We start from the raw sequence: 26,372 nt of genomic DNA, 5'->3' as shown, positions 1-26,372 counted from the left end.
GAAATTTGAGTCTATTAGCATATGTTGTATTTCCCCTTTCGATTTCTATGAGACCTCTGTTTAGCTTCAACAACCCAAAACCGATGGGCAAATACACATAATCATTCATAATTTCCCGAGAGCAAATAATTGCCAAGAATAATATCAAAATGCTTCGATATTTAATCGCTGAAAATATATTTTCGAGCACCACAATTTTGAAAAACGAAATTTCTAAACGAATGAAAGAGAAGAAGAAACAATGATAACATTTTACTCTTTTGTACAAGGATGGTCATTTCTAGTACACATATTTTTGAATGTTGCTGATTTGATTATTTTTTCGCAGCAATATCGTGTCAAAGGCACACGTGCGGATTGCAGAAATCGATCAAGACCTGCTTTGGAGGTTTTGTTATTCACCAACTCACCCCCACCCGGAAAGTTGAATACACGCTGATATACATACCTCGATCAAGGGACTACTACCGTGAAAGTCACACTGTATAAACTGTGGTGACAAATAGGGATTATATTCAGCGTATATTTTTAGCGAGAACAAAAGAAATCCAGAATCTTGGATAAAGGTCTTACCCCTGTCAAATTACAACTAACAAAAGTAGAAAAGATTCATTGAAGGAATGTTATTTCGAACATAACATACAGACCTTTCATCGGACCTTTCTATAATATTAGGAATCGATTAAAATTACGTTTGTTGATAGGAGAAGAATTTCTCGGAACGTAGCCAATCGCCTAGCGTAAATCTCGTGATCCAAAGCCACGATAAATCTCGATAACGATTAGAGATATGTAATTTTGGTAAATATTGTGCCAAAAAATCGCAAACGCCACATCACATGGAACGTGATGATAGAAATTGATACCCTAATCAAGCTCCAAGAGCGTAGTCACTCTACATTGGAGAAAGGAAAAAAAAACTCGATAACCCAAATTCTGGTCGCCGGTCGTGGTCGCCATTTCTGATCGATTTTTAGTCTAGAAACTCCCTGCCCTGTAAATTCATGCAACTTTTCTGGGGTAACTCTCGGACGGAAATTTCATACATGATACGCATCCCCTAAATCAAAGTAAATTCTGGTGAATGCACGCAGCCTAGTTTCCAGTGTTTTTCAAAAAGTCGAAATAAACTCGGGAAAGGTGTATTCTAACTTTTCCGGGATGTTTCCGCTTCTTTCCGGGATAGCCGGTCGGAAATTCCGAAACGACAATACCGGTGCGGTATAAAATTTAGAAATCTCAAAATGGTAGTCTTGTAGCGAACTGAATTGGAAAACATCGTGGAAAATCTCGTAAACACGTGCTCTCCTCTTCTTCTTGGTTTATATTTCTAAGGACAACTTCTTTGATAAAAGGTATAAATTTAATTTTCTTTATATGCATTTATTTTCAAGTCTTTGATTGAAATAAACAGTTTTTCAGTGACATTCCGCCCTGTGTATCCTAGGCTTTTGGGATTCTTACCTCCTCCCCTCCACCCCACCCAGTCCAGAAGGATTAGCTATATTTATCTTTTTACATACATCAATTGATACATCCATCAGGTAAAAAAACGAAATAGACCGAAAACCCAAAAGGATTAGGCCTGGGTCACCAATAAGTTGTGTTCGCGTCCTCTGACCGACTCACTTTCTATCTTAAAAATCCAATCCTTTTCTAGTCAGAAAGTCAGAAAATTTGTCGGGTTTTTTAGCAATATTATTCAAAGAATTTTGTAGATTCAGCGTAGTCAGCGGTTTGATCATCTTTTTTATTCCCAAATTTTCAAGATAATACCGTGAAGTTGGGTAACTTGCATCAGTGGAGGCTAAAGGGGTCAGTCACAAATCAATTCTAGGTTAGAAGAACGTCAATTGACGTTTGAAAAGCTGACCCACCCACCCACACCCAAAAACGTCAAACACCTTGATATCCCCGAAAATCGATAAAAACTGCCTTCATTGCTGTTTCGTCAGCCATCTTGATTTTCACTATATCATGGTACCTGTCTGGTACTTATAAAAGATAAATCAAAACAAAAATGGTAGAGTAGACAGTTAGGCACACTAGGAAATTAAGCTTTCAGAAAAAACAACATCAGTCATCTACAGGATGTATTTGCAACAACAAGGAAGAGAGTTACCTGAATCAAGTTCAAGATCCCAAGACAATCAATTAAAACTTGAAAACTTAAAATGAGACAAAATGACAGATTGCGAACGTGCAGCAGCCAAATATCAACCAACCAAATTTTGTTATTCAAATCACGAGACAGCGCTTCGATTTATAAGGCCTTGTTTATACGCTAAAGTAAAAATAATTCCGCACATGTAAATGGGTCATTGTTTGAGGTCCGGCAAAATTTCCGGGAAACAGCCTACCCGGCGGTGCGCGGATCTAGGTGGGTTTCGCCTCCCCCGTAGATCTTTTTCTTGGGAAGTTGATCTTCAAATTAGTTTTCAAGGTTGGCTACTATGGCTCAAATTTTAGGCAATTTCTCAAAGTTTTTGAAAATGTTAATTTCATTAAAAAGCGCCGGGTTATTTTTTCATGAATCCCTCTATAAGTTTTGCGGGACATTTTTTTGCTTGAGAGTCAAGTAAACGATATAGCGCTTTTGCAGCATTAATCTTTGATACGCATTTTGGCGGGACGCTAGTGTGACTAACTGGTAGAGCTGCAAGCGAAGCTGCGTAGTTCATTTGTTTTGAAATTTTGCCGCTTTGATTGGTCAGTCATTTAAGGGCTATTCATGTTAGCCTCCACTGATGCAAGTCACCTGACTTCGCGGTAGGTTTTAGACATTTAACTGTGGAAAAGAAATATTCGCTAGAAAAATCAATTTTAGAGAATTTTTTTGCCATGTTTCTTTTTGAATGCCTCAGCCATTGAAAACCAGATTTTGATGTCCCGAGCAGACAGGCTATTTTTTCTGCCGCTATATATTTCAGAGATAATTAATTCCAGGAGTTTTCATGAAAAAGTTTATTAAACTACCGTCAACTGCTCTAACTTGGGACTATCTGACAAAGCATGGGACGGCAATTCGGCCACCATTTCACGGAACCTCCAAGGTCATTTGATTTGAGTTAAGGAACGTCGTATTAAAAAATACACGATTTTTCTTTCGATTTTACAGTAAGTGAATATACAGACCAGATGTGCAACATTCCCTAGAGCAGTTGACGGTATGCGACCCGTATCGAAAAAAACATGAGCAATCAAAACTCAGACTTACCAAGAAAAACAACAATTGGATGTTTTATTTATGGGTCCACCCTCTTCCATTTATGTCCTCTTGGCAATAAAACTTAATTTCGAAATATTCAACCCTTTGACATCCTTCATTGCTGTAAATATTCCATCTCTGTTTCGTCAAATCTTTTTTTTCTATACAGGTCGCATAGTTTAATAGGAATTAATTAGACAGGCAGACAGGAACCTATCTAGGCAAAGGCATAGGCTTTGCATATATACTGCAAAGATCATGGCACAAAAATAATGTATTATCAAATGATAATTAAAATCTATGATAAAAAACTAGAGAAAAAAAAGAATACATACTAAGAAATATTATTAATCGTTGCTTTCCAAGCAACTCTATCCATTGTAACATTTTCCCAATCAATTAGTTATTGCAAAGATTGTCTCAAACGACTATTGGATATTGATTCAGATATTATATTATATTACAACCAAAAATACTCTTTGTTGTGACCATAAATTCTAGAGGGGTCAAGACCCCCCTTACGTAGGAAGACCCCACCTTAAGTGGCAACCCCCCTTACAAAATTGAAACAATTTGGGCACCCCCTCCTTACCAAATTTGCTGACTTATGTATTTTTACCAACAACCCAACAACCTAGACTCTGTCGTTTTTATATTGCAACCAATCAAGTTTGGAGACATGATAAGCAATATTTTCAGGTTTGGCTGTGAAAACAGCCACCATAGATAAAAATTTTACAAAGTTACAATGAAAAGTGTGGGAAAATGGTGCTGGAAGCCCATTTTCAAAACAGAAGTAAAGTGAACCTTTTAGCACGACAGGTGAAATTTTCGATTTTTACCCATATTTAAGGACCCCCCCCCTAACTGGAAAGCCCCCTAGGAAATTCAAACTTACAGCATCCCCACCTGCTTGGGTTTCGTCAAAATCCGAGACCCGAGACCCCCCTAAATGTAAGGGGCAAGAAATTATGGTGACAAGGTGTTCATTTCATTATTTCCCATTTGCTGGGTTTTAAGCATGTGATGACCATACTTGTACTAGTAGACTTGTATGTTTTATAGGAAGACAGCAATCATACATACACAATTCTTTAATTTATCATGTATAGCTGAGTGCAGATATAACTGGACAGCAAGGTCAATAAAAATGTCTCAAACAGAAGCACTTGAAGAGCTGTCGAAAGAGGTAAGAGAGTTCATTACCACTACTTTTAAACATGTTCACTTCCGACGCCTTTCCCTGACAAATGTTATGACTGTTTGAAGCTCCCCCAGTGTTATAACACATGTTGAATAATTTAAAGCTCCAACATCAAAACAATGATAAGAAAACGATTAGTGTACACTTGAAATAATTTTGCATTAATGTGTCATTGTTTTAATGCTGGAGTTTTTAATTATTCAACATGACATCCTGATTAACAAAAGGTCAATACTCAGAGTCAACAGCAAAAGTGTTATAATAGAAGTTTTTGAAATGACATTATTTGTATATTAATAATTTGATTAGTTATCAAAGAGATATCTATTTACAAAGACATTTTTTAAATATAAGTTTAAGTCACTACATCGAAAGTGATAGCAAAAAGAGCATTAATTAACAAAAAATCCAATTCAAACGTGTTAACCTCAAGTCAAAAGAAAACTTCTCCGGTCTAAAATTTGCCAGTTTATCTTAAAACAGCAGGTTGTCCTTTTGAAAGAAAACTTTTTGATTTTATTAAGGATTTGATCAAAAAGTGTCAAGATCTGTTGAGAACCAATAATCATTTGAAAGCTGAACTCAAAAGCTGTAAACAAAAACTCAAATTGAACAGTTCAGTGAAATCTAAAGCAAAACGGATGGAACCAAATCAAAGACCAATTGACTTTTCCCAGTAAGTCGTTTTTTGTTTTGGTAGTACAAATACAAATTCTCAAAGCTCCTTTTACCAATCAAATGCTATCACTTCGAAACTTCAGATTTTCAAAACAATTCTTATTCCAAATAAGCCTACACTGACTGGTATAAGGCTGAAAAAATTGCTTAATGGGTTAAGCTGGTTAAGCTTACTTTGAAAGCAGTACGCGACTGAGGTATTGTTAAGGTATTGTTTCGACTGAATGATTTATAATATTTCAAATAAAATCTTTGTCTTCTAGATATCACAAAAAAAGAATAGCTCTTCGAATTCTTTACCATGGATGGGATTATTGTGGATTTGCAAGTCAAGAAAATACTGAGAACACAGTGGAAGTAAGGAAATTTTTGACCTTGTTTAGAACTAAAAATTATGATGTAGTGTAGAGAATATCTCCCTCGAATTTATTCATGTAAGAATTTAGGGATGGAATTGAATACCACGACAATACATAGCAAAAGTGTATAGAGTAAAAAATGGCTTATGTTCATCACGTAATGGTTCTGGGTAAAGTACTTGGTGAGGATGTTTCATGATTCAAACAACTTTATATATTTTCAGTGTTTTTTATTCAGATGTGATTATCGCCTTAGTTTCGCATATTGTGTGAACACTGTGCGTGATACACTGTGTTATGTTCCTTTTATAGAGAAATATTTAATAAGGGTAGATAAAGATTTTCCTCAATAACTACAGTCAATCCTCTAAGTAGTTTAGAAAATACTGAGTCCAAGTTGAGTCCACTCGATTATATTGTATGGAACTTCTACAAAACATTGTTTTCTAGGAACAGATTTTTATAGCTTTGATTAAAGGCAAACTTATTGAAGATCGTGTGTCTGCAAATTACTCAAGATGTGGGCGAACTGACAAAGGTGTTAGTGCTTTCGGCCAGGTATGATTTTTTATCTAAAACTATTCTATTTTTCATTTAGTTGATGATGTGAAATGAAGTTGATTGATCTAACACTCAATACGTTCCTACTTGTTTACCTTTAGGTTATAGCTCTTGATGTAAGAGGTCGAAAGAAGGAAGAATTCTGTGTGGAACCAACAAAAGGTATTAATTATAATCATAGCTCTATTTTCTTTCATTTCAGTGTTTCACAGCACCAGCTTTCTGCCCCCTCCGTTGACATGCAAACAAATTTTCTTAAGAAAGCTTGGGGAAACTTACTGATTTTGTTATACAACCCTTCAGTACACTAACTAAGTACATTAACTTTATTTTTCAGGTATCCTGGAGCCAAGCGATATTCCGTACGTGAAAGCACTGAATCGTTTGCTGCCGCTAGATATTCGTGTTATAGCTTATGCTGATGTTACACCTGATTTCGATGCTAGGTAACTACTGTTTTAACCTATTAGCTCTGCCATTATGAAGTGATGGGGTTGAGTTTTAAAGATGAACTATGCTGACGGTCAGTTCACTGGTAATTAAGGGTAAACATATTTATGATGGTTTTAAAGAAGCTTCTCTCAGTGTTTAATTGGACCTTGAAAACCCTAAAATCTAATGAAAATCAGTGTATGAAAAGTATGATCGCCTTAATTCTAGCTTTCATTGTAAAGCATTGTCCCCACTCCTTTTAAAAATGGGATTTTTTTTCCAGGAAAAAGGAAAAGGGCTGGGAAAATCGTTTTTGAAAATATTTACAAAGATAACATTAAGAGAAGCAGCAAAGAGTACAAACACGAAAACAAATTCATGGGGGATTGTTTTTTTTTGAAATGTTAGGGGGGGGAGGAATTTTCTCAATTCTTACGCCACGGGGGACGAAACTACCAGGACACTATGGTTGTTTACTGCAGTCTGAGACTTTGTCAGAAAGATCTAAAGACTGGTAAAAAAGATGCCCTATTTTCTTCTTATTTTTAGATTCAGCTGTGGTGGAAGAACTTACAAATATTTCTTTCCAGCATCCAATCTCGACGTGGAGGTTTGTGTGATTTCTATAGATGACCATATTCTCTCAAATAAGCGCCCTTGGTGCCCCTCAAAGGTTTAGGTGCAGTGCTCTTTCGAGGTCAGCTATCTTTTCAAATATTGAACATCTATCCCCAAAGGTCTCTGGTTTACTTCTATAGTCTTTGCGTGGCTTTTCATACTTAAAATGATATAAGCTCTATTTTTAGTAGCTCTAACCTCCTCATTACGAGCTCAAAAGGAAAGACCGTGGATTTTAAGGTGGAAACTTGACCAGTGAGCCTAAGAAATTCTAATAAGCACCGCCCTTTAGAGACTTATTGGTGGACGGCATTAATTTGAGGAAATATGCCTTTCAAAAAATTCCTGTACAACATTTTGGATCTTAGTAGTAAAGTGAAATAGAATGTTTGTATGATTTGTTTATTTCAGGTGATGCATGAGGCAGCACAGCGTTTGCTGGGTGAACACGACTTTCGTAATTTTTGTAAGGTACACCATATATTACTTCTAAAAACGAGTATTTTATTCCTATTCCAGCCAATTTTTCCCTTGATAATCAAACTTTTTTAATTACTTACGATTATATAACGTCTATCTATCATGGACACTTTCCCACCTTTCAAGCCCACTTTTGTCTTCTTACTGAATTTTTGCTAGTAATTATTGGCTTCGGTATACTGAACCGGTTCGCCGCGCCTCAAAAGAGCTTTCGCTTGCCATCTTGAAAACTGTTAAACGAGATGACTGTACCTCTGCCTTTATTCAGGTTGATGTAGGAAATAATATCAATCATTTCATGCGAAACATTGTTCGGTTTCATGTCCGAAGAGTTCAACAAACGTAAGATTTATCATACCATGTCCATTGACATCCATTTGAGTATGTTTTAGACGATAACAGTATACCAGCCATAGAATCAATAGTGAGTTTTGTGGTATCTACCATTGAAGGAAGTGGTGAAGGAGTGATGAAGGAGCGAAGATTTGGGACAATCCGCAGTTTTAACCCATAAAATCAAAGATGGAAAAATGTTCTTGGAACGTTTCTTATCATTACATAAATTTATCAATAAAAAACGACGCTTATCTTGGTGTATAGTGATATCTCTAGAAAATCTTCTCTAGTGTCAATCACTGACCTTTATATATCCCTGGACCCCAAGCAATATCCGCCATCTTTGATTGAAGTTTTTTTGGAATTGGTACCCGAGAAGAAGCCATTGCAATGATAAAAATTAACGTCTAACGCCGCTACATCATCAAAAGAATTTGAGAAAAACTAGACCTAGCGCTCTCGATGTATTTACACCACTATCGAGTAGTGCCGCCATTAGGGTACCACTTTTCAAAATATTCCGATCAAAGATTTAGCTTGGCTGGGATTGAGAAGCTTGGTCCAGGGTATATAAAGGTCAGTGGGGTCAATAATAGATACACAAATAAAAAAAGAGTTTGAGGCTGGGTATGAGGTCGCTCGCTAATATTATGAGGCGAGACTAATTTGATTAGTTGTTTTACGGGCCCGACCGACCCTTAAATTCCAAAAATAAAAATAAACATAAAACTGAAAAACTGATTTGGGTAGTATATTTTTATTTTCATTCTTTTACAGACTGCCAAATTTTCAAAATGTTAGTAGTTTTTTCCCAAGGTTTTAAGAATTTTATGTTCAATTCTTCGCTTTTTGTGTCTTTTTATTTTCTTATTTCGCATTTTCCTCAAGATATATAGTAGTTTTTGCTCCCTTTTGGAGATTTTATAGGTAAAACTCTACTTTTATTTTTACTTTTTCGCCGACCGTCCGACCCTATTTTTTGGGTAGCTTGGCCCATAAAACAACAAATTAAATTGGCCTCGCTTAATGACAGAATGAATCACTTTTGAAGGTAAATGATTTCCTCATTTTTCTTGTTTTTATAGGGGTTCGCCAAGAGACATGTGTGAGATGGAAATAACAGGTCGAGCTTTTCTCTGGCATCAAGTGCGTTGTATGGCAGCTGTCTTATTCCTGATTGGCTTACATCACGAAAAACCACAGGTTAGTTCTTTTTAAGTCAATTTTTATCTCTGGATACTTTACAACTTTCTCTCCTTCAATCAATTGATGATATTTTTCACTTTGTAGGTAAAGTTTACTGTCTATTAAGTGTAGCATAGCATTGACCTTACATCTGCTCTATTCATATTTTTTCAGGTCATTGATTTTTTGCTTGATATCGAAAAGTGTCCGAAAAGACCGCAGTATGGAATTGCTTCAGGTATGACGCCACCTTTGTATTTTTTTTAGTGTTAGTTCTATTTCCATCGTACGTTTGATCCGAATGGCCAATCGATGGCTAAAAATGGGTGATTTGGATCTTCTTTGATGCTCAAAGTTTCAGAAAAAGATTGAATGAAAATTTATGGTCCAGTTGAAAAAGTCTATTGTTTTCTTCATCTTTATCTTATCAAGTTTTTAAGAAAATTCTTTAATGCTTAATTCATTCCACTCAAAATTATCTTGTCTTCTCAACGACTACTTTTGATAATACACCTTTTTCACTTAAAAACAATATTTTTGATACAGACTTTAGGACACTCAGTGCATTGTCCTTTTCAGCTGACACTGCATTTCTTGAAAAGAGCTTGTTTTCCCCTCTTGCGCAACAAGCTTATAAAGCGCACGGGCCTTTTGCAGATTGGTTTATTTTGCCATGATTTTATTTATTAAGTTATAGCATATAAACGTGAAACACAGAATTTCAAAAAATGGCGAGATAACATAAATACAAAAATATATTAAGGTAACTCACGGTGGCTGGTCTGTTCCATTTAAATTCTCAAGATCTAATCCACCCAACTAGGTAACCCTGATACTTTCTTTCACTAATATTATACTATAAATGGTTGAATTTTTCAGAAATTCCATTGATTCTATATGATTGCACTTACGAGAATATCAATTGGGTATATGAGAAAGGTAATGTAATGTTTTGATTCTCAAACTTATCCTATTTTCGTTCTTAAAAACCAATGAACCATTGCGAGGGTCACCGTTGACGACTCGGATACTTTTTTGTTGCTTTTAGAGAAACAACAATACATTCTGTCATGGTCGAACTTGACAAGTATTAGTAACACTCTTATCAGAGCATGGTACCCGATTCCTCTCACATGGAATAGGTTGACCCGGGCGATGGTTCATTCACTTGCCAAGCGAATCACAGCACCGTTGTGGGAATCGAACCCCGACCCCCTGCGCGAAATGCAAGACTGATAATCACTAGCACTTAACTACTACACGAAAGAAAACCGTATTTTTTCAACAATCTTTCATTCTCATGGTAATTTAGATTTCAACGACTTCAACATTCAAAGATTGGAAGAATATTGGGTTGAGAAATCCGTTCAGTAAGTCATAATCTATACCATTTTTGTTCGTTTACCCGGGCACCCTGTGTAGAAACTGCCTTTTTGACACGCAAACCATATTTTAAGTTACTAAAACATGTCATGACTGATTTTCACACGCCTTTTTTACTAACACAATCTATTCAAATTTATAGTGATTTTCAAAATCCCAGCCAATTTGAAATTTTTATCAAAGTTTTCGAGAAGACGCGTTAAAGGAAGAAATTTTGGCGGGAAAGAAATTTGGCGGATTTGGTCAAAATCCGTCAAATTAAGTTCCCGCCAAATTTAGTTTTTTCCGTCATCCGCTAAATTAAATTCCCGCCAAAAATTTCTTCCTTTAATGCAATTCTTGTCGAAAAAAGAAATTTGAGAAATGATTTTTTCCAAGTACATTTTTATTTTTTATTACCTAGTAACTGTCCAAGTGCTAATGGCTTCAAAGTTGTCAAGCTACAATACAAAAACCTTCCATTAGCAAATCTACGTTCTCTCATTTATTATAAAGATTCTGCGAGGGATCCTGGTCCTGGGTCTTAATCTTTTTGCGTGATTTCTAAGTGCCCTATTTGACTGCCTCTGATGAAGAAAGGAGCTCGCACTAATCTGTTATTGTATTTTAGATCAATTGGTCTCAGGACAATGATCGATTATCTACACGAAAAGATCCCTACCGACTCGTTGTGTCCAGCGAGCTGTTTGTTGACAGGTTATGCCTTTCGTGAATACCAACCTCTCGAGGAACGCAATGTGTGTGGTAAGTCACCCGTTCCAAATTGGACCGATTCGATATTCCAACTAACTAACAAACTGATTCCCTCAAACTCCAGTAGGCTATTGTCAAAAAATAAACTCGCGCCATTTGTCAAAGAGTTTGTGGATTTCGCACATAAATTCTCTATCTGCCATTATGTGCATTGAATTGGAGATTGAAACAATGGTAATTTTTGTGTCAAATACGACACCTCATAAGGCCTATTTTGCTAGTTCTTAAGCAGAGTTTTTTTAAGCTAAAAGAGAATACTAAAATCTATTCGAAAGCTCTCGAACAATGATGATGGACAGGGATGTCTTAGAATTTTGTTTAATTCTGATTATATAGACGGCTTTCGTGATACGTCATTTGTCTACTCACCTGACTTACCGCCCGATTTTTTGGAGACAAAAAGACCATAGCATTAGCTGGAGGCAAGCAGATTTTTTGTTTTGACTAAGTTTCTGGTAGAACTTTTGAAAATAAATTTTAGCATGTTTTCTCAAAGGTATCATTCATAAATTTCGAAGAGATAGGACTTATTTGATTGATATTCACTCGCCTCCTTATAAATCGTAAGTCTTTTTGCCTCCAATAATCCAGCCCAATCGCCCGCCCACATTGAAACCCGTCTATAGTTTGGAGTTCTATCCTGATTTTAATTCTTTTCGAAACTTAGGAGGCCTGGAGAGACACCTTGAGAAGCAAGCAGTAAAAAGGATTAAATTAGAAGGTAAATACCAACAACAACGACAAAAAGAAGAAGCTTCAATAGAATAAAAGAAAAAGAAAATGCTATTCAAGATAACACAAAAACAAAAGGTATATAAATAAAATGATAGTAAAAAATATTAGGGGTGCATTATAAAGACAATTATATATGATTAATACTGAAATGGTACTTCTACTTTCAAAGGTATTCACAGTATAGGATGTCAGATTGAACTACTTAAAGTGAAAGTTTGTCAAACGGTTTCTGACTTCAAAAGATGGATTCGAATTTCTGGGTTTTTCGCCGATAAGCTTATTGCTAGTACTCTTCTCAACGGTATTTAACTATTTATTCATTTAAAAAATAAAACATTCATTTCTATATAAAAACAAAATTTTAATTTTGGAAACATTTTATCCGCATACTGATTCTTTACAAACTGATTGATTATACATTGCATATAACTCATCTCAAATTGGTCGTTTCATTCCTTCATGTATGCTCTTTCTTCAACGATTTTCCTCGATTTTGATACCTGTGTTGCTTATCTTTCTAATTGCAAATAGCAGATGATCCAAAAACAATACCAAAAGGACATTTCAATTTATGGCCAATACCATTTTTGCATCGAATGTAGTCATCTAGAGCAGTAGTTGACGTGTCGGCAAAATTTCCGTTCAACGCGAAAGAATCGCAAAGGTTTGCTAGTAGAAAGAAATGTTAATATCATTTGAAAGGGGTAGCGCCATCTACTATACAAACCTTTCATCAGCAGAGACAACCTTTAATCATACGTTAGAAGATTTGATTAAGAAGTTGATGAGTCGTCAACAGTCAGAAATGAATAGGAAAGATTCATTTTTCTTAGACCATGTTAAATGAGGTCTTGATCCACTTAGTGGAAAAGAGTTCTCTATATCCAAACATTACTTTTATATGCTTAACCTTAGAGCTTGATAAGTTGAGCCATACGGCTCATCAACCTTCGTTATCATTGTCCACAAGCTTTAACTTAGACAGCTAAATAGTCTGCTTTGCATCCTCAGACGTAAAAGAGCTTTGTTTAAAGATTTATAAAAAGCATTGAAACGTGGCATTGTTTCAGCATTGTTTTAACTTTAAAAATCGTATTTCTTTATCTTGAGCTCTGTTTCCATCTCTAGCTCTCATGAAAGAAATCTGAAAGGCACTTACCTGCTCCGCCGCAATTGTAATTTTTTGTGTCGATGCAACGTTTAAGTGTTGGGTGGAAATTTGTTCCTACTGGACAGGTTCTGACAGCTTGTTCTGCTTTTCCACAACATTCACGATATTGTTGGCAACTCACTTGATATAATCCATCAGCAAGGTTCACACATGGTCCAACTAAAAACGTAATAAATGTTTGAACAATTTCTTTTTTACCATTTTTGCCAAAATTAAAAATATTAGCTCCCTTTTCATCATCACACTCTCACTTTTGATTCGCTTACTTTTGCAACTTTTACGAGCGGAAAAAGGTTCATCCTTTCTAACCTTTTTAACCTCATTACGATTCCTGAGTTGCGAATATTTACTGTAGGTCGCCATAAATTTGGGGCCTGGAATTCCCGAGTTATTTTGAATTTGACGTCATAATTTCAGTTTTGTGACGTCATTATGACATCATCATAAAGATTATACCTCGAGTTTTTTTTTAGCTTTCAACTTTTCGAGTAATTTGATGAATTTTCACTCGGGTTTTTTTCGTGTCTCAAAGTTTTCGAGTAATTTACATTGTATTTTTATAGTTGATATTTGATTCATGGACGATTCTACTTGTTTATATGGGTTACCTGAAGGGGCAGATTTGGCACGAAAAAAAACCCGAGTTAAATTTATCAGATAACTCGGAAAGTCAAGGGCACGAAAAAAACTGAGTTTAAAACACCAAATAAATCGAAAAAAGCTCAAAACAAAACTCGAGTTATCAAACACAAAAATGCGGGTTCATGCCTAAACGTATTAAATTGTACTGCCAAAAAATCCACGAAAACAGATGAAAAAGCATATTGAAAAATCTTAATCCCCAAGAGAAGGAATCTCTTTTTGCTTATTTCCCTTTTCCAGAGAACTAACCTACCAGCTACAGTAGATCTCATCCATCGCCCGGCTACACCAACATTTGATTGAGTAGCTTGACTGGCGTAAGCATCTGTTTGTCCTGAGTATGGTGATACCCAAGAAGCCAAGGAAGAGTCTGTGACTCCTTTAACGAGCCATCCAATCTAGAAAGAGGCCAAAAAGTTTTGAAAGGGTAGTTAGATAAATTGGATAAAACTTAGACGCTGGGCAGAGAGAAAAAGTGTTTGACACGCCTAATCTTTGTGGTGTTCATTGAAAGAAGAAGATTAGAAAAAGTTCTTACTCTTGAATCAGATGAATCTGGATCTTCAGATTTGTCCCAATTCATTTCATTATAATGGTAGATAATGTGACTGTCAGAATCACCAACACACAAGGCAGCTTGATATGTGTTTTCTTGTTGACGGTTGGGATCTGCTTTATCACCTGTACCAATGTAGTACTTGTTTTTATGCCATGTGGCAATGATACAGTATCTTGTTGTGAAACCAACAAAATTTCGTCCACGGATAAGTGTGTTAGCTAGGCTCAAATCACTTGCTTGTGTAGACAATCGATAATATAGCATACCATCGGGTCGTCGAATATCGTTATCGGAATAGAAAGGGTAAAAAATAGCGGTGATACTGGCATCCAAATTTTGAATGGTTGCAGGGTCCTGGTTTCTATGGTTGTTTCCAAATGTGATATGTCCGTTAAAGTTAATCTAAAACCAAAACGAAAGTTGATAATGTATCATGGTCGTTGTTTTGTTGTTGGTTTTTTTGTGCTCGTTTATTTTATTTAAGAACAATAAAGCTCAACATAAAAAAATAAGAACATAACACCAATCCTGAAATACTTGAACTTAGAGCGCACGAAGGGTGAAATTTCCCTAATAAAAGAACTTGATGACAAACATTCAAGGCTCGACGTGCCAAAAAATAATGACCAACCTCAAAAAGAGGGTAATCGTTAAAATGCACTATAAGGGGCTCTCTATTTGCGAGGAATTTATGCAATGAAATGAGAAAAACGTCGTCATAATCAGATCGATGGAATTAAAACTTTGAAAAAGCTATTCATGAAATCTTTCAGTTTTATGACACCTTTTAACGCCCTAAAATGGGGTCTTAACTTCTCATCGAAGCCACCACAGAAGATGGAATGTAAAAGTAAGCGTTTAGATTATCACCCTTCGATGATGCTTCAAAAAATCAAAATATTACGTAGTTGAAAAGCTTGTTCAGGCGGAAATGTTTGATTTACTAAGACCAGACTACTCTAGAGTGCTATAATGATTTGTGTAAGGCATGCAACTTGAATTAAAATATATCATTTTCAACGTTGAAATTTACAAATAGATTTTACGAATTCGCTCTACACAGCACTCTCAAATGACCGCTCAATATACAAAAAGATGATTTATTGCTTACTAAAGATTATAGTGCAACGAAAGAATGTGAAAATAAAATGCTTACAAATGCTCTTCTGCCTAAATCTTTACCACCCCATCTGACACTGGGTAAGTTGTTTGGTACATCGACTGTTTCAAACCCATCCAAAAAAGCAGCCGCTTCTATACCATGATATGAATTCCCATTGTCTCCATTGTTAGGTCCATAAGCAAACATATCATTGATCGAGATTCCAGGTATGGTGAAAATAGCCGGCAAGAGCGCACATAATGCCACCAGTTTAATGGACATCATTTTTGTAAAAGAAATAGCTAGTTCGATGCAATCTGAGGATGGATGGATGTCAATCCTAGCTAACGCACTCCCTACCTCCTCTAAAAAAAATGCGAGTAGTGAAAGCTTTTAGGTGGATCGGAAAAATCTAACCACAGAATTACTCATGTTTTTTGTTAATGATTGCTTTGTTCTTGCCTTGAAAATCAGTCACCTATTGTCCTCTTTACAATAAAAGCATTTCATACTTAAAACTCGACCATAGGACTTTTTTTCCTAAGGATCAAAAATATTTCTATCGACAAAAGCTATATCTTTTTTAATCTGCTTTGTTGAGTTGGTAATTAATTTTTGTCCAATGAACAAGTTCTATTATTTGTTAATGCCTTTTACTAATGTGATAATTGCTTATTTCTATTTCTCTTACATTTAATTATTATTAGTTCAAATATCCTTCTCAAGGTCAAAAAGTTGCCAATCAAAGCTACATTTGATAGATTTTGGACTAAATAGTTCGAATGAAAGATAAAATAAAACCAATACTAGCCTCAAATTATGACTATATGCGTATGTTTTATGCTAAAATCTTTTCTTTTTTTTTCATCCCTGAAACTAGCACATATAATTAGTAATCACCCCCCAATTACTAATCAACCTGACATTCTTTGACAATGAGAAAATTAGCTTGTGTTTTAATCTATTGTAAAAATTCTTTCTTCATTATACCTTTCTCCCTTGGTGGTAGATATCCATCAGACGTCTTTTTGACGTACCTCTATTCATCTCTTTGTCCGTCGAAGGTGTGTTTTCTTACCTTGCTCAACAAAAGATAAAATGAACACTTATTGAGGTACACACAATGGGACATTTCGTTAAGGACGATTTAAAAGCGATGCTAAGCCTTATTAATTAGAGAGCTAGTTTTTTATACTTTGGATATTGACTCATTTCAGAGTCATGGTCTTATTTGAAAGTATAATATACCATAGGGTGCTTCGTTATCTCATTGTTTACGTATATTCCTTCTCCAGCAAAACATTTAGTCCCTTAGATCTTTTGCTTAATCGGTCTAAAATTTCCTTGTTATTCTCTTAATGCATCATCTCGTGCGATTTGTAAACCAGTAAATTAGTTGACCCTATCAGTTTTTGGAGTTACCCTACCTGTAAACTTTGCCCTCTTTTATATTTTGTATTTTTTCTTATGTGTATATTTATCATGACGATCTCTTGTTCCAAGACGTTTATGATTTCTTATATTTCTGATCTCTTATGTTTAATGGACGTTTGTGACTTAACTTGTTATCTCTTAATGTGGTTAAAGTTTCTTTGAATCTATCGGTTGCCTATTAGGGTTGATTATCACGTTTAAATTTGCCAATTTTTGTCTGTTTGATCTCCTTGCCTTTATTTACGCAATTCATTTTTGATAGTATAGGTCATACTCGTTTGCAAGTTTGTGGTGCGCTAATATTGACCTTTTTCGGACCAACTTTTCCACATTTTCTTTTACAAAATTCAGTTCTGATGTTTGATTTTTATCCAAATGTTTTAGAATACATACTGGTTTCAAAATAAAAGAAATGCTGAAACCATTATCCATCTTTTCACATTGAAAACTCTGAGAATGATATTTGAATAATCAGAGCAACATAGGTCCTTTTGTGATTGACGAAGCTCTATTGAATGTCCAGCTAATTGTTTTTTCTTACATCATTACTTTTCTGATGTTGATTTTATAACCGATATAATCTGACTTTTAGAGAAAGAAAACTTTAATCGAATCAAAGTATTATTAGATGTTTTCTCAATAAAAGAGAAAGCAAGATTCTCTCGCCAACCCCTTGACCCCCCTCCTCCTAAAAGCTCAACTCTGCCAATTTGGGCTACTTGCGTTAAAGAGTTCGAAAAAGAAACAAATGGAAGGGGTGTTAAAGAGTGTACGTGAGGAAAAAAATCTTTTATATACCATTGGAAATGAGAGCGTCAACTGTTACAATTCATCTCTCTTATGCAGTTTGACCCGCGCCCGATACACGATAATTTTGACGGTTGTCGAGAGAGATCGTAAGAATGTTTCGGCTATCGATAATCCAAACAATGAACGCCACTTTTTCTATCACCTCTAATGTTTTTTCTATCACGTCATGAATGTTTTCAAATGAAAGTACTTATGGTAACATATCTTATCATCATTCTCACATTTTCATCAAATGTTATGTTAGATAATAATAATGTTCGGGTTCTGTACGTCAACTATCTGCTTGTATGAGATAGATTCAATGGATTTACTTCGAGAAAGATGAAAATATCGTATTTGTTTCATATACTACTGATTTTGTTTTTTGCTGTTTGCAACCATGATTGCCACCCGCAATGTCTCGATTATCTGCCACCGTTTGAACCATCGAGTCCATTACAATTTTGTGTGAATTATCGAGATTATGGTTGTTGTGATAATCGTCTCGAAGAGCGAATTAAGTGGGATTATAAATACATGGCGAGAGATATGAACTCGAATGTATCCTTGAAAATACTAAAGGATATACTCTGTTTACAATGCCATCCGTACGCAGCGCATGTCTTTGATGCTGAAAGCGGAACAGACCGACATTCAACATTCCAGAAAAGTCATATGCGTTTCCCGGGTCTTTGTAGGGATTATTGTTACAAACTTTTTGAGGAGCAAAGGGATGTACTACTAAAACTGGCAATCAATAAGGATTTTGTTCAGTTCATAAACTCTACTAACGCAACAGAATTCTGTGATTGGGCTCAAATCGGTGACTTGAACTATTGCTACCCTGATCTGGATAACACTACAGCCTCCAAAGAGTCAGTTCAGATCTATCACAAAGATCAACTTTGCGTGGAGCCAATTTCAGGACCACATTTTGCCAATGCGCTAGTAGCTGTTCACTCAAATGATCAATCACATCGTTTATTCGTAGGAGAACAGCGTGGTCTTGTATTTGTTATTTTACCGAACGGAACAAAGATTGAGAAACCTTTTTTGAACATCACGGATAAAATAGTAAATTCTGGAGTACCGTGGGATGAACGTGGCTTCTTGGGCTTAGTTTTCCACCCTGAATATAAAACAAATGGCAGGTTCTTTGTTTACTATTCAGCACCAGCGCAAGGGCTGAACCGTGATGAATTCAGGTGTGTTTGATTGATCGATTGATTGATTGATTGATTGATTGATTGATTGATTGATTGATTGATTGATTGATTGATTGATTGATTGATTGATTGATTGATTGATTGATTGATTGATTGATTGATTGATTGATTGATTGATTGATTGATTGATTGATTGATTGATTGATTGATTGATTGATTGATTGATTGATTGATTGATTGATTGATTGATTGATTGATTGATTGATTGATTGATTGAGTTTTGGATCGAAATGTCTTGGTTTACTGTTGACAACTTTTATCATGTCGTGACCATATTGTCGGATAAAGCTTACTGTGTTCGGTATAAACAGTGTAGCTTTTTAAAAACCTCACGGTTGATGAAGCAAACACTTTAAATCAAACATCCAAAGCTCTTACTCGTGGCCTAACCTTGATTCAAGACACGTTTTTAAAATTTTCTAATTTCAACGTATGTTTTAAAAACAGCGCTTTAGCCCCGGTAGTACCTAGGCCAAAGAGATATGGGGATGTGCAAACCTTTTTTATGTTGAGAATGTCTGTCAGGTTTCCGTCAAAACAAGGCCAAAACTGCTTGAACGTTGAGGCAGACTGGACACTACTTCAGGCGTACAAACTTTCGCGAGCAGAAACTTTCGCGATTTTCGCGAAAGTAAATGCATTTGAAAATTCTTAACAAGGTGATTTGCGAAAGTTTATGCTCACGAAAAATTCTCTCAAAAGTTAAAAATCTATCCAAAGCCTCCAAATCAAAATCAAAATTAGTAATTGTTGCGTTTTTATGCCTTAAAAGCGTCATTGAATTCATATAGTGCCAGTTTTAATCAAATCCAAGGAGTATTTACGTCACTTTTAAATTGTTTTTGGTGAAAATTCTCATTTTGATCATCCAATTCGCGAAAGTTTTTGCTCATGGAAAATATCTTTCCTCGAATTCGCGAAAGTAAATGCCGTAAATTTCGCGAATTCACGACCTCGCGAAAGTTTGTACGCCTAAAGTAACCAAGATCTTTTTTTCTTTAGTCACTCAAAGTGGTATTGGGGAACGAAGCATCGAATACGAATCAGTGAATACACCGTTCATCCTGATCATCCAAATATGGCTGACCACAGCTCAGAGCTACCATTATTAGAAATCGACCAACCCGAACCTAACCATAATGGCGGTATGCTGTTATTCGGAACTGATGGATATTTATATGTTTTCGTGGGAGATGGCGGGGGTAGTGGTGACCAGCACGGTATCCATGGCAACGGTCTGTTAATGTCAACCATGTTGGGGAAAATCTTGAGAATAGACGTTAATGTAGAGCACAAGAAATACGGCATTCCCAAAGATAACCCGTTTGTCAATTTTCGCAATGTGAAGGATGAGATTTATGCTCTTGGGATTCGAAACACGTGGCGATGTTCGGTTGATTTGAAAGGGAATGGTAGAATGTTTTGTGGAGATGTCGGACAGAATCGCTTCGAAGAAATTAACATCATTAAGAAAGGACGAAACTACGGTTGGAGAGCTTATGAAGGTTTCTCTTGCTTCGATAAAGATCTTTGCCGAAGGGAGTTAAAAAACCTAGAATTTCCCATCATCGCATATCCGCATTCAGTAGGACGTTCAATTGTTGGAGGATATGTTTATCGGGGATGTCAAAATCCGAATATGTACGGAAAATACTTCTTCGCTGATACAATGAACGGAAAGATATTCTCTGCTGAGGAGAATCCGGGGACTGGAAAGTGGGATTATCGGGAAATCAAAATCGGAGATGAGAAATTTTGTAATAACGGTTTTTCCAGTGTTTATCATAAGGCAATCTTATCTTTTGGTGAATCTGAATCGGGCGAAATTTATCTTCTTAGTACACCGAATCCTCATCCTGATTTTGAAGGATCGGTTTTGTTTCGGCTCGTTGACCCATTGCGTCGTAATGATCCAAAGCAATGTGTCACTCGTGTCATCGAGGCAAAACCAATAAAAACGATCAAAAGACGTGCTATTTTCGAAAAATACCAAAAAGAGAAAGACAAAGTGATGAAATCAGGGGAAGGAGATGGGAAAGCAAAATGTCGTGACTCGGGCAGCTTTTGTAAACATTACAGACCGACTAAAAGGAGAAAGAAGCCGTTATTAAGTTGTTTGAAAACTAAACATTTAAGCAAACGATACTGTCCTGTGACATGCAATTTTTGTCCAAAGTAAGAAAACGACGAAATACCTTCTTTTTTATAATTTTCAGAAGATGAATTTGTAGTTTGTAGAGAATGTAATTAGGGTTAAAAGCGTTGTCTAGGTTTTACCGTAACATTGGGATATAGTATTTGGTCACCTTTACTTACTCCACTATCAAAAGATATTCTAATATATATAACTCTTATAATCTTTTCCAAACATTTGCAATTTTGCAGCAGTTGAAAATTGAATTTTTAAACCGTCTCCAATTTAGATCTCGGATGTACCTTATCGGGGAAAACTTCGTCGGGGAAAATTTTCGTCGGGGAAAAATTCGTCACTTGTCCAAAATTTCGTCACTTTTCCCCAACGAAGTTTTCCCCGATAAGGTATTGTCCAGTTTCTTGGACAATGAAAAAATGTAGCAGGGCTTTTTGCTGACGTTTCATGTAAGGGTGAGAAAATTGGAGAAAAGATTTACGTAATGATTGTAAGCAAAAAAATGGAAAATGGTTAGTAAGGTGACCAATACTTTCTTCCAATGACGTAAAAGAAACCTTTAAAAAAACCTTCATATCAATGTCCAATATTTTTCATCGTGTAAATTGAAACGCAAAATGTAACTAATTTGTTGTATTTTTTTGGAATTTCGTTTTTGACGTTTTTCAATCAAAGTCTGACATCATTAAATAATAACTTCGTTAGAATTTCCCCTGATGCAAAACGGGAAGGCCCTTTTGTGGAAATTTGCAATTTCAAACTTAAATTAAATTTAAACAAAGAAAATTGCAAGCATCCATTAACTTTCGCGAAAAAGGCCAAACTTCATGAAAAACCGCGTAAGTATCTGCTCGTGAAAGTTTGTATCCCTAAAATGCCAGTATTGAGTTTAACTAAAGCAGATATTTAAATAGACTGGAAATTCGTTTTTCATTTGGATGTTTACAGCTCTACAAAGATGCTTGCAAACCTCACTGTCGTTTACCCCACGACAATATCATTGACGTTCGTTCCTTTTGGGTGAATCTCTGGTTGTATTTTTTTCTTCCTATTTAAATATAATTTAATAATAGTAATTTAAATAGTTAGTGCGCCGCTTGGGAACAACTTATAGAGGCTAAACGGGACTACAACATTGAGTTTAAAGCCCCGAAGGGGCTAAAGATGAATATTATTCTTTCTCAAGATTATTCTTTCTCGTATTGGTATAGTGGTTATCATCCTTGACTCCCGCCTGGGAGGCCCGAGTTCGATACCCGCCGTGTCTCTACGATTCACTAGGCAAGTAAATATACATTCGCCCGGGTCAACCCATGCCATGTGAAGAGAATTTGGTACAATTACTCTGACACAAGAGTGTGGGTAGATTAGACAGACATTGTGACGTGCCTTGGCACTCATAAAGTTCGGCCTCGCGTGAGCATCGCTCTCCCATTGTCGTTCGAGTGTCATGGTATACGCAATGGCTTGGGAGCTCGCGTCTGTCAAGTCGCAGTGTCTGTCAGCACCGTGATCCCTACTCCTTCGTGGGTAGGACCTATCCCGAATGCATTCGGAGGACTCATATCTATCTATCAAGAAAGAAAAAGTGAAGCCTTATGATTCGCGCCGCATATTGACGGCGATATGTTTTACTTTCAATCTAGCGTTTGTGCGAAAACCACGCGTTTTGGATGGGAAATAGATGGCTTCATTTTGCATCCAGGAGTTTCTGATCTAGCCCCTTCGGGTCTTTGAAGTCACTGGACTACAATGTTTGCAACAATCTTGAGTTTTCAAAGATGGTCAGATTATTTGACTGAGATTTTGCAAACTGGATTCCTTTGGGTATTTCTCTTTTAAGGGCCTTGTTTAACACAAATCCGTAAGCTTGAGCTTTGAAGCAGGGTATAATGGGGCCTGGGGTTGCCTCAGATGTAATTGAAAATTTGTTACCTCGATATTAGTACCCTCGTTCTCAGCCTAAATATAGTTTTCGCTTAACCCACCCTCTGACCGAGATAATTTCACCGGATTCTATCGTGTTTGAAGGCGTGAGACTGTTTTGAATGATAGTTTTCTGATGTTGCCCATCAGTAAATATTCTTCTGAGGAGAAATATACGGTAGTTCGCTTTTTGAAATTCTGTCGGTGACGGTAAATTGGTTAAATATGCATCAGTATTTACCTACAAAACTTCGATTGTTCGGCCACTTTTAACTCTTGGCTTTTAATAAATGTTTTCTTCGCAAGAAACTTATGAAAATTGATTGCGGCGCTATTTCTTTTACTACAGATTTAGGAAATTTCGCCCTGTTTCCTAATTCAATGAATTTTTGCCAGTCCACAATATTTTTGTAAAGTTGATGCTATGTTTCAGTACAGTAGTGTGGCGGCACTCTTCTCTGAACCCTCTCCAGCGGCGACTTTTTTGGCGGATGTCTAATTACCAATTCTTCGCGCCAATATCCCTATCTTTAGGGATTTTTAGGCCCAAAGAGGAAAAATTATCATACAATGTTACGCAATTTGGAGTTCATTTTGTGCGGTGATTCGGTATCGAAGACCCCTTGAAACTCTAGATAGAATATTTAAAGTTAGTTACGATAATTTGCGCCGAAATTCTTAGAAAATGAGGCTAATCCTGAAGAATATATTATTTGTTGATTCTTTTTCTAATTTTTCATGTTCAATATTCCAGTCATGATTATTTTTCAACGAGGAAAAAAATAAAACCTATTCAAATTCAACTTTTAAATTGGTGTATTTTTTTCGGACAAATTTTATAAAATATACAGTAACATTCGTTAAAGAGAACCTTTTTTTTTCTCTTTTGCAAAATTATTTAAAAAAATATATAAAATCTTCGTTTTAACGTTTTGCAAAGAGAGTAATATTCTATGTACAATAAATTGCTTTAAATTTTGTGTTAAAATGACGTCACATTAATCAATTCTAAGGGAATTTAAATTTGCAATTAGAACAATACAGTTTTCTTTTCAGTTAACAATGCCTTATAAACCTTACTCGATAACTCGAAATTTCCTTACCTCGAACAAATGTAGTACCTGTTCAGTGTTCTGTTACTAACTGTAGTTGATTCTTTGAAAGTCTTCAAAAGATAAGAAAGAAGGTTCTAACAAAATTTAACTCGATAAAGTATAATTTGTAGATTTAATTCACTTATTAATGGAATGCTGATGCAGCAAAATGAAATAGGTTATCTCAAAAACATATCGCGAAAATTAAGAACTTAGCCTTTTAAGAAATATTAAAAGCTACAAAAATTAACTTAAGTCATTCGGCAGTTTTTTATTTACTTATCAAAATAAATGTGCATCAATTGTGTCTCTACGATTCACTAGGCAAGTGAATATACATTCGCCCGGGTCAACCCATGCCATGTGAAAGGAATTTGGTACAATTACTCTGACACAAGAGTGTGGGTAGATTAGACAGACATTGTGACGTGCCTTGGCACTCATAAAGTTCGGCCTCGCGTGAGCATCGCTCTCCCATTGTCGTTCGAGTGTCATGGTATACGCCATGGCTTGGGAGCTCGCGTCTGTCAAGTCGCAATGTCTGTCAGCACCGTGATTCCTACTCCTTCGTGGGTAGGACCCATCCCGAATGCATTCGGAGGACTCATATCTCTCTACCAATAAAGAAAAAGTGAAACTTATGATTCGCGCCCCATATTGACGGCGATATGTTTTACTTTCAATCTAGCGTTTGTGCGAAAACCACGCGTTTTGGATGGGAAATAAATGGCTTCTTTTTGCATCCAGGAGTTTCTGATCTAACCCCTTCGGGTCTTTGAAGTCACTGGACTACAATGTTTGCAACAATCTTGAGTTTTCAAAGATGGTCAGATTATTTGACTGAGATTTTGCAAACTTGATTCCTTTGGGTATTTCTCTTTAAAGGGCCTAGCTTAACACAAATCCGTAAGCTTGAGCTTTGAAGCAGGGTATAATGGGGCCTGGGGTTACCTCAGATGTAATTGAAAATTTGTTACCTCGATATTAGTATTCTCGTTCTCAGGCTAGACCGAGATAATATGACCGGATTCTATCGTGTTTGAAGGCGTGAGGCTGTTTTGAATGATAGTTTTCTGATGTTGACCATCAGTAAATAGGGGGTTGTTCGGTGACACGGTATCGGTCTTTCTTCTGTCTGGTATTTTGAGGAGAAATACACGGTAGTTCGCTTTCTGAAATTCTGTCGGTGACGGTAAATTGGTTAAATATGCATCAGCATTTACCTACAAAACTTCGTTTGTTCGGCCACTTTTAATTCTTGGCCTTTTTAAATGTTTTCTTCGCAAGAAACTTATGAAAATTGCTTGCGGCGCTTTTTTTTTTTTACTACAGATTTAGGAAATTTCGCCCTGTTTCCTAACTCAATATTTTTGTAAAGTTGATGCTATGTTTCAGTACAGTAGTGTGACGGCACTCTTCTCAAACCCCACTCCAGCGGCGACTTTTTTGGCGGATGTTTAATTACCAATTCTTCGCGCCAATATCCCTATCTTTAGGGATTTTTAGGCCGAAATTCTTAGAAAATGAGGCTAATCCTGAAGAATATATTATTTTGTTGATTCTTTTTTTAATTTTTCTTTTTTTAATTTTTCATGTTCAATATTCCAGTCATAATTATCTTTTCAACGAGGAAATAATAAAACCTATTCAAATTCAAGTTTTAAATTGGTGTATTTTTTTCGGACAAATTTTATAAAATATACAGTAACATTCGTTAAAGAGAAGTATTTTTTTTCTCTTTTGCAAAATTATTTAAAAAAATATATAAAATCTTCGTTTTAACGTTTTGCAAAGAGAGTAATATTCTATGTACAATAAATTGCTTTAAATTTTGTGTTAAAATGACGTCACATTAATTAATTCTAAGCGAATTTAAATTTGCAATTAGAACAATACAGTTTTCTTTTCAGTTAACAATGTCTTATAAACCTTACTCGATAACTCGAAATTTCCTTACCTCGAACAAATGTAGTACCTGTTCAGTGTTCTGTTACTAACTGTAGTTGATTCTTTGAAATTCTTCAAAAGATAAGAAAGAAGGTTCTAACAAAATTTAACTCGATAAAGTATAATTTGTAGATTTAATTCACTTATTAATGGAATGCTGATGCAGCAAAATGAAATAGGTTATCTCAAAAACATATCGCGAAAATTAAGAACTTAGCCTTTTAAGAAATATTAAAAGCTACAAAAATTAACTTAAGTCATTCGGCAGTTTTTTATTTACTTATCAAAATAAATGTGCATCAATTGCACTCCTTTTGGACTTAAAACAGACCTTGCAAGCTCTGAATCAATACATCATATACTTCAGAAATTGGAATCCCTCTGCGATGAACCTTTTGAAT

General features: G+C 35.8%; 2 protein-coding genes across 3 annotated transcripts; one reads left to right on the top strand and one right to left on the bottom strand.

Annotated features, from left to right (window-relative positions):
• The first annotated feature begins 1,220 nt into the window (after positions 1-1,220).
• On the top strand, positions 1,221-21,124 carry LOC136819300 (tRNA pseudouridine(38/39) synthase-like). Of its 2 annotated transcripts, XM_067075544.1 has the most exons (17): positions 1,221-1,355; positions 4,321-4,397; positions 4,937-5,088; positions 5,354-5,447; positions 5,900-6,007; positions 6,112-6,172; positions 6,348-6,456; positions 6,992-7,052; positions 7,472-7,531; positions 7,809-7,882; positions 8,962-9,079; positions 9,236-9,299; positions 9,941-10,000; positions 10,374-10,431; positions 11,055-11,188; positions 11,865-12,007; positions 19,858-19,945. In XM_067075544.1, exons 2-16 carry the CDS (start codon positions 4,359-4,361, stop codon positions 11,963-11,965), a joined length of 1,293 nt encoding a protein of 430 aa, XP_066931645.1. In that variant the 5' UTR covers positions 1,221-1,355; positions 4,321-4,358; the 3' UTR covers positions 11,966-12,007; positions 19,858-19,945. The 2 variants fall into 2 exon arrangements, with proteins under 2 accessions (XP_066931645.1, XP_066931644.1); XM_067075543.1 differs by lacking the exons at positions 1,221-1,355; positions 4,321-4,397; positions 4,937-5,088; ... (11 more) ...; positions 11,055-11,188; positions 11,865-12,007 and adding an exon at positions 17,895-18,834 and having other exon boundaries at positions 19,858-21,124.
• Positions 11,963-15,785, bottom strand: LOC136819302 (uncharacterized). Its single transcript, XM_067075547.1, has 5 exons — positions 15,461-15,785; positions 14,284-14,706; positions 13,999-14,143; positions 13,092-13,262; positions 11,963-12,601 (listed from the first exon to the last, which is right to left on the bottom strand). The coding sequence occupies exons 1-5, from the start codon at positions 15,689-15,691 to the stop codon at positions 12,450-12,452; spliced, it is 1,122 nt and encodes a 373-aa protein (XP_066931648.1). The 5' UTR covers positions 15,692-15,785; the 3' UTR covers positions 11,963-12,449.
• Positions 21,125-26,372: the final 5,248 nt, after the last annotated feature.

This window comes from Clytia hemisphaerica, unplaced genomic scaffold (assembly GCF_902728285.1).
Source record: "Clytia hemisphaerica strain Z4C2 unplaced genomic scaffold, Clytia hemisphaerica genome assembly, whole genome shotgun sequence".
Lineage (NCBI taxonomy): Eukaryota > Metazoa > Cnidaria > Hydrozoa > Leptothecata > Clytiidae > Clytia > Clytia hemisphaerica.
The sequence above is the reverse complement of the archived record's forward strand: the minus strand, read 5'-3'. Positions and strand labels throughout refer to the sequence as shown.

Coding starts and splice junctions, on each gene's coding strand:
- LOC136819300 (XM_067075543.1), top strand. CDS start 17,972: ATGAAAATATCGTATTTGTTTCATATACTACTGATTTTGTTTTTTGCT. Junction 18,835..19,857: donor CTGAACCGTGATGAATTCAG/GTGTGTTTGATT, acceptor TTTTTTCTTTAG/TCACTCAAAGTGGTATTGGG.
- LOC136819302 (XM_067075547.1), bottom strand. CDS start 15,691: ATGATGTCCATTAAACTGGTGGCATTATGTGCGCTCTTGCCGGCTATT. Junction 14,707..15,460: donor ATTTAGGCAGAAGAGCATTT/GTAAGCATTTTA, acceptor TTTTGGTTTTAG/ATTAACTTTAACGGACATAT. Junction 13,263..13,998: donor GATGAGATCTACTGTAGCTG/GTAGGTTAGTTC, acceptor TTACGTTTTTAG/TTGGACCATGTGTGAACCTT.